The sequence below is a fragment of the Labrus mixtus genome, chromosome 20, assembly GCF_963584025.1.
Source record: "Labrus mixtus chromosome 20, fLabMix1.1, whole genome shotgun sequence".
Classification (NCBI taxonomy): domain Eukaryota; kingdom Metazoa; phylum Chordata; class Actinopteri; order Labriformes; family Labridae; genus Labrus; species Labrus mixtus.
The window spans coordinates 18,190,830-18,205,374 of NC_083631.1; the positions used below are offsets into that span (position 1 = coordinate 18,190,830).

At 47.2% G+C, this 14,545-nt stretch overlaps 2 protein-coding genes across 5 annotated transcripts in view; one reads left to right on the top strand and one right to left on the bottom strand.

Moving 5' to 3' along the window:
- b9d1 (B9 protein domain 1) overlaps positions 1 to 14,545 on the bottom strand; it is a 310,365-nt gene that overhangs the window by 111,068 nt on the left and 184,752 nt on the right. The gene's annotated exons all lie outside the window — the stretch shown is intronic.
- The window catches only part of tnrc18 (trinucleotide repeat containing 18), a 49,437-nt gene that overhangs the window by 14,960 nt on the left and 19,932 nt on the right, over positions 1 to 14,545 (top strand). For 3 of the 4 annotated variants that reach the window (XM_061026922.1, XM_061026925.1, XM_061026924.1), the window contains exons 3-8: positions 1,756 to 1,896; positions 7,507 to 7,611; positions 7,703 to 9,475; positions 13,047 to 13,134; positions 13,249 to 13,478; positions 14,393 to 14,539. In XM_061026922.1, coding sequence (XP_060882905.1) covers positions 1,756 to 1,896; positions 7,507 to 7,611; positions 7,703 to 9,475; positions 13,047 to 13,134; positions 13,249 to 13,478; positions 14,393 to 14,539 — 2,484 coding nt within the window. The remainder of the gene's footprint in view (positions 1 to 1,755; positions 1,897 to 7,506; positions 7,612 to 7,702; positions 9,476 to 13,046; positions 13,135 to 13,248; positions 13,479 to 14,392; positions 14,540 to 14,545) is intronic. The other variant, XM_061026923.1, reaches the window with a different exon arrangement.

The window sequence follows — 14,545 nt, forward strand, 5'->3', positions numbered from 1 at the left end:
TGAAAACCGATGATTGCTGGCATGCTGCAATCTTTGACAAACAGTGTAAGTCTCTGCCTGCAACCATTCTGATTTCTGATTGGATGGATGCATCGACTGGCATACTCACAGAAACTGTATTTTCAGGGCGGATACCGATAGAAGAACAACTCGCATGTGGAAGCACTTTGGGCTGCATGTTTGTATGAAAAAACCGCTTAATAACAATAAAGTTGAGTTGACTGAAGCTACGTGGAAATATCAACATCCGTTTTTGTTATCCAAACTATCAGGACTTCAATATCAAACGAGTACAAATAAACAATGTGAATACCTGTTTCGACACCGCAGCAACAAAAATCTAAGCCCCGGGCACCACAAAATGTTTGAACTTGTTTTTTTTTAATTACCGACCTGCACAAAATGCTGGCACAGAAAAAGTGACTGAACAAATACCAAGTCATTTGAAATACTGTTTACACAAGGCATAAAAAAATAGTTTTTCTTATGAAAATAAGTCTTCACAGCCAAAGAGAGATTCTTAAAACCCTGTGGCTGCGGTTAAAGATACTAAAGGAAGGAGATGTTTCCGTCTGCCGCTCCTTCTTGTACGTTTCTGTGGAACTGTTTGTTAGTCCTGTAGAGTGTACCCTCTGTGAAACAATCATTACATCATTTATTTCTGCTTTTACTGCTTTGTTTACATAAGCCTCGCTCGCTCACTTTACTTTTTGTCTCTACGCCAATCGAATCGAAATACCACGATTGCTCTCCTCTTCGCTTGCAGCAGCTTCAGGCTCGAGGAGACAGCCTGCGAGCTAAACAGCGACATCTACAGGCACGGAGGTTATGAGTACAGGAATTGAAGGGAAATAACGGGACATGTTTAATCCACAGAATGTAATATATATATATATATATAGAATATTTTTGGTACTTTCCTTGTTCTTGTTTTTTGCACGGCTTTAACAACGTCTCGCTTTAGTTCCCATGCAAAGGAAAGGGAAGTGTCCTTTTTTATAAAAGTCGTCGTACTCGGATGTTATTTTTTTTTGTCAGATTCTTGTCACTCATGTCTTCAGATCAATTCACCTTTTAGTTCTGGGAAATTCTGAAGACACTATTTGACTCATTTTTTTCCCCCACGTTTTATTGAGCAGATGATTGATTGAGAAAATAACTGAAACAATGAATCATCAATGAGTGATGAGCTCACACGCGAGATCATTCTCAGCCGAGGCCTGGGTTAATAGTTAAACCCGGAGTAGGCACAGAAATGATGTTCATGATTTAAAATAACTCGAGGAAAGGTTTCCTGTTGTTGCGTCTTGTGGAGAAAGTGGAAGACGCCGGAGTCTGTCGAAGGAGCTCCGATCTCCGACGCAGACGCTTGCCTCTCCCGTGATGCTGCATTACATCATCTGATGCTCTCGGGCTTTTTACCTCCAGCTGTGATGATTGTGGTTTGTGTTTGGCCGTTACATGAACTGTCCTCTTCTTCAGCGCAGTCCGTCCGCGGTCTGTGTTGTGGAAAACGGAGTGCGTGGTGGCTCAGTAATAATGTGATTACAACAGACTGCTTCAGCACAGAACCGTCAGCATGCATCGATTTCACACACACACACACACACACACACACACATATACATATATATACACACACACACACACACACAGTGACAGCTTATGCAGTCTTAATCGATCATCTTTGTCATTTATTAGTTTTGCACTTGCGGTTGCCACGGTGACTGACGGGTCTTCATTCTTCCCTCCTAGGCGATGCCTTCCAGGCGGGCTCCAGTCCCTTCCTGTCGGGCTATCCGGGCCCCTCCTCCTTGACCTCTGACCCAACGTACAGAACGGCCAATCCCAGCAGTTTGCAGATGGCTCAGCTCTGGGCATCACACGCTCATGAAGGTAAAAGACGACTCGGCTCCAACAAACATTTCTCTCCTCCTTTTTGCTCCCCTTGTAAATAATTGAGTTCACAGTGCGACTGACACAGCTGGTGGCCGATATTATCGACAGATATTTGCAGATGTATTGATTGATTGATTGGTTGATTGATTCTACTGGAGAGGCAGCTGAATGTGTGCAGCACTTTGGTCCAAGACAATTTTCCCCAAGGGAACATTAAAGTGTATCGTATGACGGTGTAATCATGCAGTTTGTCCAACAGAGCGCACTCCTACCCCGTGTTTTAAAATACTCGAAGCACTGTATGCAGTGAACGGAGCAGAACATCGCTACACCAATCGATGTATACATCAGTATTTCATTTATTCAACGTCGAATCGTTTTTAAAGTCATCTCAGGAAACCAAACCGGTCGAGAGGGAACTCTTGGCTACACGACGAGTTTCACACAATTGTACCTTTTGAACCAGAGTGACAGTAAACATCTAGCATCTTGAATGATCTTCTTGAGTCGGGGGATACAATTATTCAATAACTGATTCCAAATATCAACATTTCGACTTTTTAAAAAAAAAAATACACAGCACTCCAAACCAATTTCCCCCCTGCCAATTTGAGTCGCCACATCACTACTTTGTGACTCCTCACGGTGGCGCTATGACATGAATGGAGTGTAACGTGAACAGAGGTCGAAGGGGCACAGAAGAAGTTGACGGCAGGATGATGTCAGAGAGCGGTGAAAAGAAGTGAAAGGATGAAGCTTGATCACGGGTGAAACTGAAACTTAATGACTAAAAACATAACTCCTGAACTTCTCCTTTTTTTTTTTTTTTTTCTCTTTCTGTCGGGTATTTGATATTCCTTCATATATCAGATGACGTGATGTGTCATTTAAGTAATCGTCCCGCAATCTGTCGATTACGGTTCTGGGTCTCTTAACTCGGGAGTCTTGCAAACGGGAGCGACATCGTTTCCGCGAGATTCCTCACAGTCTGCTCCCGTCCAAAGCCCGGGAGGCTCGTTCCTCTCTACTCCTCATTGCTCACTCCGGTGGGATCCTGTTCCATTTCTGTCTCTGCTGCTAGCTGTGCTGCCGGCTCTGTCCTATATGCGTCTCCTCTCCTCTGTCTCTGCCCGGTGTCTTCCTTTCGCCTGTCGTACATTACTGTAATCTATCTCTCTCTCTCTCTCTCTCTCTCTCTCTCTCAGCTTTCTGTCCAGTATGCACTTTGTCTTTGTCTGTCCTTCTCTGGTTTTACTGTCCCACTTTACAACAACATCCCTCTCCTGACCTACCTCGGGAACAATGTTACAGACTTCCAAAGACATATTTAGAAACTCTGCATATATTCTTTGTGCGGTTTTCTTTTTTTTTTTTAATGTCCTTCCCTTCCGTCCTCTCTGTTCAGTAAGTGATTGAATCTCTGTCCTTTCCTCCTCCTTCCCTCTCCTCCTTTTGTGTCTCCTTATCAAATCTTACTGGAGTAGAAGGTCACTTCAGAGGGAAACGTATATCCAGCAGCATTTTGTCGCTGTAAAAAAAAAAAAAAAAGAAGGACGAACAGATTCAATTTGGGGACTCATTTGAGAACTGATTGCCTCGCCTGTGTGACACACGGCTTATTCACCGCTTTGCAAACACAGGTTGTGTGTGTGTGTGTGTGATTAGTTTAAAGATTTTAGTCTCAATGTGACTTTCTTCGATTCAAAGCGACACCTGCTCCTGCTCCTGCTCCTGCCTTTTATCATATATCATACTCTGAGCGGTAACTTCTTCTTGGTTCCCTGGCAACTGCTCATGGCTCAGAATAGGTACGAGAACATTATTAACACCGAAAAAGACTGCATTTATGTTTTTACACTTTCATTTGTGGAACAAACCAACTTGACAATTCTTCATGTGGGCCCTCGTGTATGAAGGGCTGTGCAGCATCTTTTGCCGCACCGTGCAGCGTGCTACATGCTCACACAGCAGGTGGGAGTGCGCCTCTGCACCTGTACAGTCCCTGATGTGTGTTAACGTCTCCCATGTCACACAAATCGAGAATACTTCCCAGTTTACTTGTGATTATTTATTTTTTTTCTTTTGGCACAGTGGTTAAGTTGGTTTTGATGTGTTCTTGTTTCACCCCTCTGATGTCAAACGTGATCCAGATTGAAGCTTAAACTAGAGTATCTGGCGTTTGAGTTTCAGAGCTATGAAGCTTGGCGCCGTCATATCAGAGTTAACGCGACGGACCGCGCATTTCCACGGCGGGTCTCGACTTCTCGGCAGGGTCCGCACGTGCTCACCAGCGTGTTTGCGTGAAACACGGATTCTCAACATTTCAGTGTGTCACACCGTTTATACATGAGGCCCCCTGGTTACTTGATACCAGGAGTAAGAGTCGCAGGGTAACTCCTGATATAAGATATGCGATAAGTGGCCCACAATGACCAACAGCGAGACGAAAGCATCGATTAACTGAAGAATATAAATATCCCCTAAAACAAGCAAAGTGCAGGATCAACACATTTACTCACCACACTTTGAGTTTCACCTCTTACCATGCTTCATCTCTAAACTTCTCTTCACTGCTGGCTGACATTATCCCGCTGCTGACTTCTACTCGCGTTACCCTCATTCATGTCTTGAGTTCCACTGAGAGGAGTCGTGAAGAAGTGGCATTGGCAGGGGAATGGGGGCCGCTGGTTGCGCTAGTGGTTAGTGCGCGAGTGTCCCATTGTGTGTGGAGGCTGTAGTCCTCCAAGCGGGCGGCCCAGGTTCGAGTCCAGCCTGTGGCATCTTTCCCGCATGTCATTCCCCACTCTCTCTCTCTCTCTCCCTGATTTCCAACTCTATCCACTGTCCTATTTCTCCATTAAAGGCACAAAAAGCCCAAAAAAAAAATCTTTAAAAAAAAAAAAAAAAAAAAAATTGGCAGGGAAATCTGTTAAAGCGGCATATTTTTAAAAATTCAAATATGGATATTTGGAACCATCGATAAGGTAGTTGTATCACAAGAGTCAGGAAAAACGATATGCTGCTTTTACGACATGTGAAGTTGAATACAACAGTCCTGTGACTTAGAACACTGAGTAAGTAGTTATGGAGATAAAAACTTTAGAGATGTGTTTAATTAAAAAAAAAAAAAAAAAAAAAAAGTACAAACACCAAATCTGAGTCAGACTTTTTAATTTTAAAACACTTGATCGGGATTCCAAAAAGAATCCCACAAACTTTGAATCCGTCCAGAGAAGTAAGACACATGATGGATGGACTAAACTTCCAAGTTAAGCCATAACTGAAGTTCTGATTATCTAAAGCTGAAGAGGATCAAACCTCCCGCTGGCTACAGAAGCCTCTTGATATGAAAAGAAGTCTTCGCGGCCAGAGAGAGATTCTTTAAAAAAAAAAGAAAACCTGCTGGCTGCGCTTTTAACAGCGGTTAAAGTTACTAAAAGGATGGAGGTGTTTCCGTCTGCAGCTCAGGCGCGGACCTTGAAAATCCCGGGGATCGGCCGTAACTGCGGAGGAACGCCGTATCAAAGCTGTGAGAGATCAAGGTTAGCTGTTGGCGGTGGGTCGAGGAAGCTTTGCAGAAACCTATCCTGCATGCCTTTTACTTTTCGTCACATCATTCCTCTTGTATTTCCGTCCCTCTCTCTTCGCCTCCCTCCAACCACCGACTGCCCTTCCAGCTCCTCCTGCGTCTCCATTTCTGTCTCTGAGAAGTGCGAGCGAGGAGACGGATTTATTCTCGGGGCCGTGCTCCCTGGCGCTCCGTGCTGGAATGACTGCGGCGTCTTTGATAGTTCTTGGAATGGCCCCCCGAGTGTGGGGACAGGGAATGTCTCGCCCTCTCTGGGTGGCAGACCCTTTCTTTCTTTTTTTTTTCTTTTGGGTGACACCAGTCAGCGTCACAGTAGCAGCCAGCTCAGCTGTAACACAAAAATCCAGAGTATTACACCATCAGACACGAGGCTCGGTCTATATTAAGAGTCTGTCTCTGAGAGCAGCAGCTGTCTGTTAGGCAGACTCCAGACCAACCACAACCTCTAACTGACCTCGCGGACGACGCCAGTCTGCAGGTGACACGGGATCGAGTGCACATGGAGGTGGTTGAACATTTCCATGTGGTCAAATCTGCTGACTCATGTTTGTAACAGCTGTGAGTGCACATTAATGAATCACTAATAGGTGATGTCACCGTTAGATTTTGGGTTTATTGCCAAGCAGTTTTACACAAATAAGCACGGCTGCACAATCTGAATTTCATCATTATCTGCAAGAAACGCAATCACGACAGTCTGACGTTACCGCCATGCATTCAAAAATAATAATTCAAAGTCAACACGCAATGCGTTCTCACTCAGCACGGACGCAGTTCACCTATGTTTGTTTGAGGTCTGGGCGTCAAGGCCGAGCTTTTTAAACCAGTTGGATGCAGAGAGGTGGAAGCCGGCTGCCCGATGAACTGCTGCCAATTCAGTTTTGAAATCGAAATACTTTGAGGGTTTATTTAGAGTCAGGAGAAACACGCTGCCAAACAGCAAGTTCAACGTTACCCTCGTTCATCGGTATCGACTTACACCAACACGCACTTCTTTAAAGTGGGTTTATTTATTGCATTTCATGTCTGTATCATGAGTTTGAACCTGTGCTGTCACACAGGGCTTCTCAAACCTTTTTCAGCCCGTGACGCCTTAAGTAACGGCGCTGGAGACCGGGGACCCCCATCGCCCCCTGGAGGTGGTCAAAAACATTAAACGTTGTGCACAGCCGCGCACACGCTTAGGCCTTTCCAAACTCTGGCATTAGAACAACACAGTGGAACACAGCCGCCTAAACACTGTGATATCAAACGCTAGAAGCAGAACACAAGTCCTCTCTTTAATGACTTTTTGTACTTTTTAGATTAAATGGGTAAACTCTGCGACTGTCAACAATTTTACATGTTTTTGGAAGGAATCTCGCGACCCCCCCCCCCCCTCTCACTGTTACGCGACCTCCCAGGGGGTCTCGAGCCCTCCTTTGGAAACCACAGTTACAGCACATTGCATATTTGTTTCATATTGTGCAGGCCTACACTTAAGCACTGGTGTGTTTTGGTGTTTTGTTGCAAACAATAAATATAGAATGTTTTTCAAAAGAAAGCGAGTAAACGGCATGAATGAAAACAAATGGAGAAAAAAAAAAAGTCACACATATGGAGTCAGACAAATGAAAGTTCAGATGAAGAAATGGAACGAGACAAGTTGAAACTTAAACTGCTTGCATTGTGCTCTTCCTTTCGGCGTGCTTTGAGATAAAGATGGAGAGAAGCTTTAAATTCGCGAGCCTGGAAGTGGAAGCTGTTTGGCAATTCTGCTTGAAAATGACGTTTTGAACTAATGGAACTTTTTTTTCTTCCCAAAACAGATTCATTGTTTGTGTTTGATTTAAATCGTCTTGCGTAACTTCTCCAGGGGGGTTTTTCAGACGCTCCAGACGCTCCTCGCATCAAATTTTCAAGCACGATTTGAGACATGACAGAGCTGCAGAGGACGTCATTGAACAGTCTCTTTTTTTTTTTTTTTTTTTTTTTTGGAGTAAACTTCAGTGCATTAAACGTTTTGTGTTTCTCTTTAGGGTACTCTCATCTGCCCAGCAGCCTGTACTCCAACTCGTACCTCTCCCTGGGGCACCTGGATCCTCCTTCGCTGTCCTCGCACCCTCTCTACGACTCTCACAAAGGTCAGTCGATGTCGCTTCTGATTGCATCCGTGTGTTCTCAGCCCCAGTGTGTGTGTGTGTACTTATATTTATGATGTTGTGTTTGTTTCAGAAGGCTTCTACATGCCGACCTCATTTGGCCAGTTGCCCCTGCACCCTCCATCCGCTCCCCAGATCGCCCCGTCCAGCTCCACCCCCCCACAGAGGACGCCGCGGGATGCCGCGAGGGAGCGACATATCCGCAGCGAGAGGGAGCGGGAGAGGGAGAGGGAGCGGGAGCGGTCGAGGGAGGAGCAGAGGCCTCACAGCGTGGTGGATCTGACGCAGGACGCGAGGAGCGAGGAGGAGCGCCGGGGGAGGAGCGGCGACCGGGAGCGCGATCGAGAACGGGACCGGAACGCGGAGAGGGACAGAGACGTTTGGTCCTTCAACCCTCACCTGAACCAGCCCAAGTCACAATCGGTAGCGGAGCACAGATCCAGGCCGTCGCCTCCTCGGCCCTCGTTTCCGTCAGGTGGAGGCGGGGTTAGGTTTCACGGGCCGGAAACGGACAGAGGGGGTCGAGATGAGGAGGGGGGCTCTCGACCCCACAACCACAACGCCAATAACTCGAACTCTGAGAGGCAAAGGAGGAGCGACTCTGTGGCCGCGTCAGCCCAGAGCCTCCATGTCTCCTACTCCCACCCTCCCGCACTTCACCCCTCCCCAGCAGGCCTGCCCCACCCCTCCACACCCAGAGACCCAATCCGAGAGCAACGAGTCAGCGCACCGACGTATGTGCCTTCTGTGGAGGTTTATGACGAGCGGGCCGGGCCGATTCAGATCGCGTCGCAGGCCCGGGACAAACACGCCGAGAAACACCGAGAACACAGGGAGCGGGAGAGGGAGAGAGAGCGGGAGAGAGAGAGGGAGAGAAACAGGGAGCGGGAGAGCTACAGGTTTCCCGAGAGGAGCCTCATGGAGCACCCCCGTCTCTCCGGCGACACAAGCAATCATCGAGAGGAGGGTTCCGTCATTTGTTCGAACGGTTCCAACGGGAAGCGAGGCCAGGACGCGCCTTTCCCCTCCAGCCAATCAAGGTTCAGCCCGGAGAGCCGGGACGCCTCCAAACACTCCGTACGATTGGGCGTCGAGCGGGCGGGGGCGGGGGCGGGGGCGGAGCCAAAGTGGAACTCCACAATCAGCCCGTTGGCCAATTATGCCACGAGTCACATGGCCGCTCTGGCTGCCCAACACGGACACACCATCTCTCCCACACACACACAGATGTCCCCGCACACAACCCATCGACCCAGTAGCAACACACACTCCCCCCACACGCACCCTCCCCAACACGGACAAACAGGTGAGGAGGCGGGTCAGAGGTGCTTCCTTGACCCGGCAGCGCTCTACAGACCAGGGGGGTCGTTAGCGGGAGGGTCCAGTAGTGGAGAGCGAGGGGGGTCGGATCCCGCGGAGGTCTCCGCCATGCAGAGTCTGATTAAATACAGCGGGAACTTCGCCGCCGAGGGTCCCGGCTCGTCCAGGCACGCCGCGGAGGCCCGGGGGCCCTTCGGCGGTCTGGGCCACATCGGGCCCGAAGAAAGAGAACGGGAGCGGGAGAAGGAGAGGGAGCGGGAAAGGGAACGGCAGAGGGAGAAGGAGAGGGAGAGGGAGAGGGTGTCGATGGGGTCAGGGTCCCTGAGGGTGCCCCCCCAGCTCAAGAGGGAGCAGGAGCGTCCGGACAGTGCGCGCTCGTTCGGCCGGGAGGGCGAGGGGGAGGTACGGCACCCTCCGGTGGGCATCGCGGTCGCAGTGGCCCGGCAGAGAGACAGCGGGAGCGGCAGCAAACCGAGCAGTGGACCCTCAGAGACACAGAGGACTCTGCTGCAAACTGTCATCAAAGGTAAACATGACACCTTAATGTAAAGAAAAACTCACAGCTGTGCAGTCTTTATGTCAAAGTCTGGGGGATGCTCCATCCTGCAGGGTGTCGGTTCTCTCTCTTCATTTAATTTTCAACAGCTAAAGCCTCCATTCGAAATGTTTGCAACGAGCATCTAGTTGCAAACATTGTAGTCAGTAGTCTCTGTGGCGTCCCCCCCCCTTTTGGTTTCTGAAGAGGCATTATGGAGCCCAACAAACGCAGTCACCATATTGGAAACTTTTGTAAAAAATGTAGAAACAGAAAAAGGGGTGTTGGTGGAGTTGAAGCGCTTCACTGCAGCTACGTCCACGTCCACGTCCGTCATATTCTCCAGGTAGAATCGCGTCTGTCCCTAAATAGCGTCCACTCCTAAAGTCACCTGCGCGCTGTCATCGGCTGGAGGAAAATACACCAGAATCGTCCTGAATCAACCAAAACATCCAAGTCCAGGCGTTAGACGGACGTCTCTGCAGAACCGGTCGCCACCTCACATGTATGGACGCCCATAAGTGACGATTGAGCTGCATTATTTTAGTGTTAATCTGTATTTTATTTTTGAAGGAAAAAGCTACGGATTCTATATTTAAGCTTATTTTTGAGATCATGAGAAACTTGGACTCATCTGAGCAAATACAAACGGAGTTAATCTGTGCAGTGCTTTATGACTTCCTCCTCTATACACGGGCATGAGAACACCTAAGCTGTTCTACGCTCACACTAAACATAAACCCGTATTATCACTTGCTACTCCAGGCTGCGTTGACAGTAAACACGGCCGGTCATTTGTGCAGGAGAGTCGGGGCAAAGACGTGGCCGAGTCATGTTGTTAAACAAACTGTCAAATAATACAAACCCTGTTTCCTGAGAAGAAGTTGGGACGTTGTGTAAAACGTAAACAAAACACATTGTGATGATTGGCAAAACATTGAAACCTTTATATTTAACTGAAAATAGCACAAAAAGCAACATGTGAAATTTTGATGCTGAGAAACGATTTTGAGTTGAAACAGAAACGGGAGAATTAAAGACTGGAAACACTAATGTGCTGGAAAAACTGTAGACGGTCTTCTTGATCTCGCTAACATGCTGTTAGCTTTCTGGCTCGTGTCTTAGGTAACACCTTCACGTGGCTTGTTTTCCTGCGGTCCGTTTCTGCAAACGCTCCCAAGAATCTATCTCCAAAATCTTGTTTTCTTTCATTTGAATAGGAGAGGTGCAAAGAAGCTGGAAAAAAAAAGAATCATTTTTTTGTTATAATCGTGTTTAAAAAAAAAAGAAAACAGTTCTGATGTTTTGCCGCTGGTTTGTTGAGGAGAGGTTTGAAATGCTTGAGGGAACCATTCACTCTGTCTCCTTTTAATCTTTAATCGTTTCTGGGAAGCTAAATAAAGGGAACTTTTCTTCATTCGAAACGCGTTTTTTTTAATATCTTTTCTGCAGCTTTTGCTTTCGCTCTGCGTCTCCTCGGCTCCTCTGCATCACACTGTAGGAAGCGTCGATCCCCGCGGCTAGATGAACCCAGAGCAAATGACTCCTCATTTTGGCCTCCATGAATAATGAACCATTCATTTGGTTTTGGATTCAAAGTCGTGTTTCCTCAGCACTGATGGCTTTGAGGTGCTTATGCATGATTGGAGGGCAGAACCACCACCACCCCCCCCCCCTCCCCTCCAAACTACTGATTGCGTCTTGGATTTTAGTCGTTGAAGCGCTCTTTTTTTTTTTCTTTTGACCGGTGTGTTGTTTCTCTGCGCTGCCGTGCAATTCCAGCGCTCCATTCTTGGACGTCAAGGTCATTCGGCGACGTTGCTCTCGCTCCATCTCTTGTCTTTCCACTCATTTCTGTCCCCTCTCTCTCTCTCTCTCCCTCCCTTCCCCTCTCCACTCTTTTCTCCGACTCGACCACCTCCACCCTCTCTGCATTAAACATATCATTACCGAGTGCAGCTAAAAGCTACAAACAAGCTTTGAATTACAATAAGACCAAGGGGTGTGTTGCTAAGCAATGGATCAGTCTTGAGACTGACGGACTGTGTGTGTGTGTGTGTGTGTGTGTGTGTGTGTGTGTGTGTGTGTGTGTGTGTGTGTGTGTGTGTGTGTGTGTGTGTGTGTGTGTGTGTGTGTGTGTGTGTGTGTGTGTGTGTGTGTGTGTGTGTGTGTGTGTGTGTGTGTGTGTGTGTGTGTGTGTGTGTGTGTGTGTGTGTGTGTGTGTGTGTGTGTGTGTGTGTGTGTGTGTGTGTGTGTGTGTGTGTGTGTGTGTGTGTGTGTGTGTGTGTGTGTGTGTGTGTGTGTGTGTGTGTGAGCTGCTGTTGTGTTTGTGGGCGTTTATTCATTCCTTTGCTCGAGCAGAATGATTGGTCTAGCATCAGACTATCACGCTAAGAGGAGCTCTGAATAAAAACAGCGGAGGATTTACAGAGCGACACAAACGAGCATATGAACGAGCGGATGGATGGATGGATGGACGGAGGAAAAGAAGGCTAGGCTCATGATAAGAGATAGGGCGTAGATCGATTGGTTGATAGACAGGAAGAGAGAGGTGTGTCAGGAAACGTAAAAGAGTGTGTAAGATGGAGAGAGAGCGAGAGAGAGAGAGAGTTGGCAGAGAGAGGGGGCGTGCAGCACTAATCACTGGCTTTCTGATGCAGTAAGGATAGCATGTGGGACAGGCTCCCCGTAACCTTGGAAACAGTCTTGAAACCTTTCCTGCAGAGCATGTCAGGGTTGGTTAAAGTCTCTTGTCCCTTTTACAGGCTGCACACACACACACACGCACACACACACACACACGCACACGCACACTTTTAGAGCAGAACTGATGGGTTGAGCACACTTCCAGCTGCTCGGGGACCTTCAGCCTGCGTGGATGAGTCAGAATAACGGGGAAGAGAAGATCCTCCTCATGTTTATTCTGCTGTGCTTGGTTGAATGCTGCTTCTTTTATAACCCGAGCTGGATGGGTTTAAGGCTCTGTGTGTGAGAGTGTGTGTGTGTAAAGTGAGGCAGTAGTGGTATGTTCACACGTCTCCTGTGGCTCTAGACTAATAACTGATAAGAGCTGACACCCAGAGTGAGAGCTGTCACTCTGTTTCTGTGTATGCGTGTCGTACAGAATGTGTGCACACACGCTCTTTGGCCCGACGTATACTGTATATATATTTCTTTTTAGCTTTTCTCTCTTTCTAGCTTTTCCCTGCCGTGTCACCCTTATCTAGCCAGTGTCATCCTTTCTTTTTTCTTCTCTTTTCAGTGCACATACGTAAAACCCTGGTCCCATATGTGTCGTGTACATTAACGTTTCCAACTTCTTGTTCTGTTAAAATAATGAAAGAAATTGTTAACAAACTCAAAAAAAAAAAAACATTTCCAACTTCTCTTCAGCAATTTTTCTAAGAACCATCTCGTCACCCCGGTCAGTGCGAATGATTGGTGTCCGTTTGCACCGATGTTGTGACTGACACTGAAGCTTCTGGATAAACATTCAACACTTTTATTGTGTTTTTTTTTTTTTTTTTCCACTCTCTCTCTCTCTCCGTCTTTGCCCGAGCAGACGAGGAGCGAGTAGAGGAGCGAGCTCGCCACCACGATGACCGACTGCTGGCAGGCCGGCTGGAGCGCGAGCAGGAGAAAGTGCTCAGGTGTGTGGGAGTGGCTGATTTTTTTTTTAAGCTTGAAAGGTTATCAGATACTGTTTGCGATCATTTGAACTCAGATCTACTGTATTTAATAAAGATGTGTCTTTAACCTTCCAGTGAGTCCAAGGAGCTGGCAGAGTTCACTCAGATGCACCCCACCCCGTTGTCCAATGGCTTGACGTCTAGCATAATGACGCCCAGCCTCATGACCCCTAACCTCATGGTGACGGGAGGGGCCGCCCTGGCAGGGGCAGGGCGATGGCCTCCCGACCACTCAAATCTGACTTCTCATCCCTGGATGACCCGGCCCGGAGCCCCTCCAGTCTGGCTCCCCGGCTCGCCGTACAGTACGTGGAGATATCATTACTCTCTGAAATGTCAAAAAATGTAACGGCTTGTATTTGGGGAATATTGACAGGTGAAATAAATTATCCAATCGGTCCAGAATCGAGAAATCAATCAGCTGAAATATTGATCAACAACTCTGTAACATGTTCTCGTCAAAGATTGTATGCATCTTAAATTAATGATTTTATATCTGTGCACCACAAATTCAATTTTTATGAGACCTCTCCTCTCTAGAATTAATTGTGAATTAAACAAATATATATATTTATGTTGCATTACTTGACAAACTTCTTGCAATTTGTTTTTGGATTTGTGTTGCCATCAGCAGCACAGTATATTTCAGTGTGTTATATAATAAACCCAACAGCACTTGCCCTGTTCAGTTAGCATCTTTTTCCTTTCCTCTGTTCTGAACACCATGCAGAGTTTTATGTCCAAAGTTCCCCTTGAACCTCTGTAGCCTGTTGTGACTGTTGTAGCAGAAAGAGGTTGTAAATTCTGTCCGTCTGACTGTCGAGCGGCTCGTCCAGCAGCAGCAGCCTCCGGGGGTTGAGTTGCTCAGACATTCCTGATCTTCGCAGGACATTCCTTCCCCTTCAGTGCTCGCTGTCAAAGTAAAATAAAAAATAAAAAAAACTGTATCAAGACAACACACACAGAACTCCCCAAGGGCCTGCTCTGTCTAGACACTGATGTCGAATAAACAAACGCTCTAAAAGAAGCTTAATCCAGCATGTTTTCTTGCTGATGTAACTCCACTATGGATTGAATATGTGTTTAAACACTGACTGAAGAATGATGCTGAGTGAATGGGTGCTTTAACTTGGCTGAGATTGTTGTTTTGTTGTCGTCTGTAGTCCATTTTTTAAATTAATTCTTTTTACACTTTTTCTCCTTCTCGCCTCTCGATCAGGTCTGGGTCCGTCCTCACTCCACCAGTCCCTCCCCCCAGGATACCCACCCTCTCTGCAAGGCTCCATGCCCCCGCCGTACCAGTTTGCCAGGGACCCTCAGTCCGGACAGCTAATAGTCATCCCCACTGAACACCTTCCTCACTACGGTATGA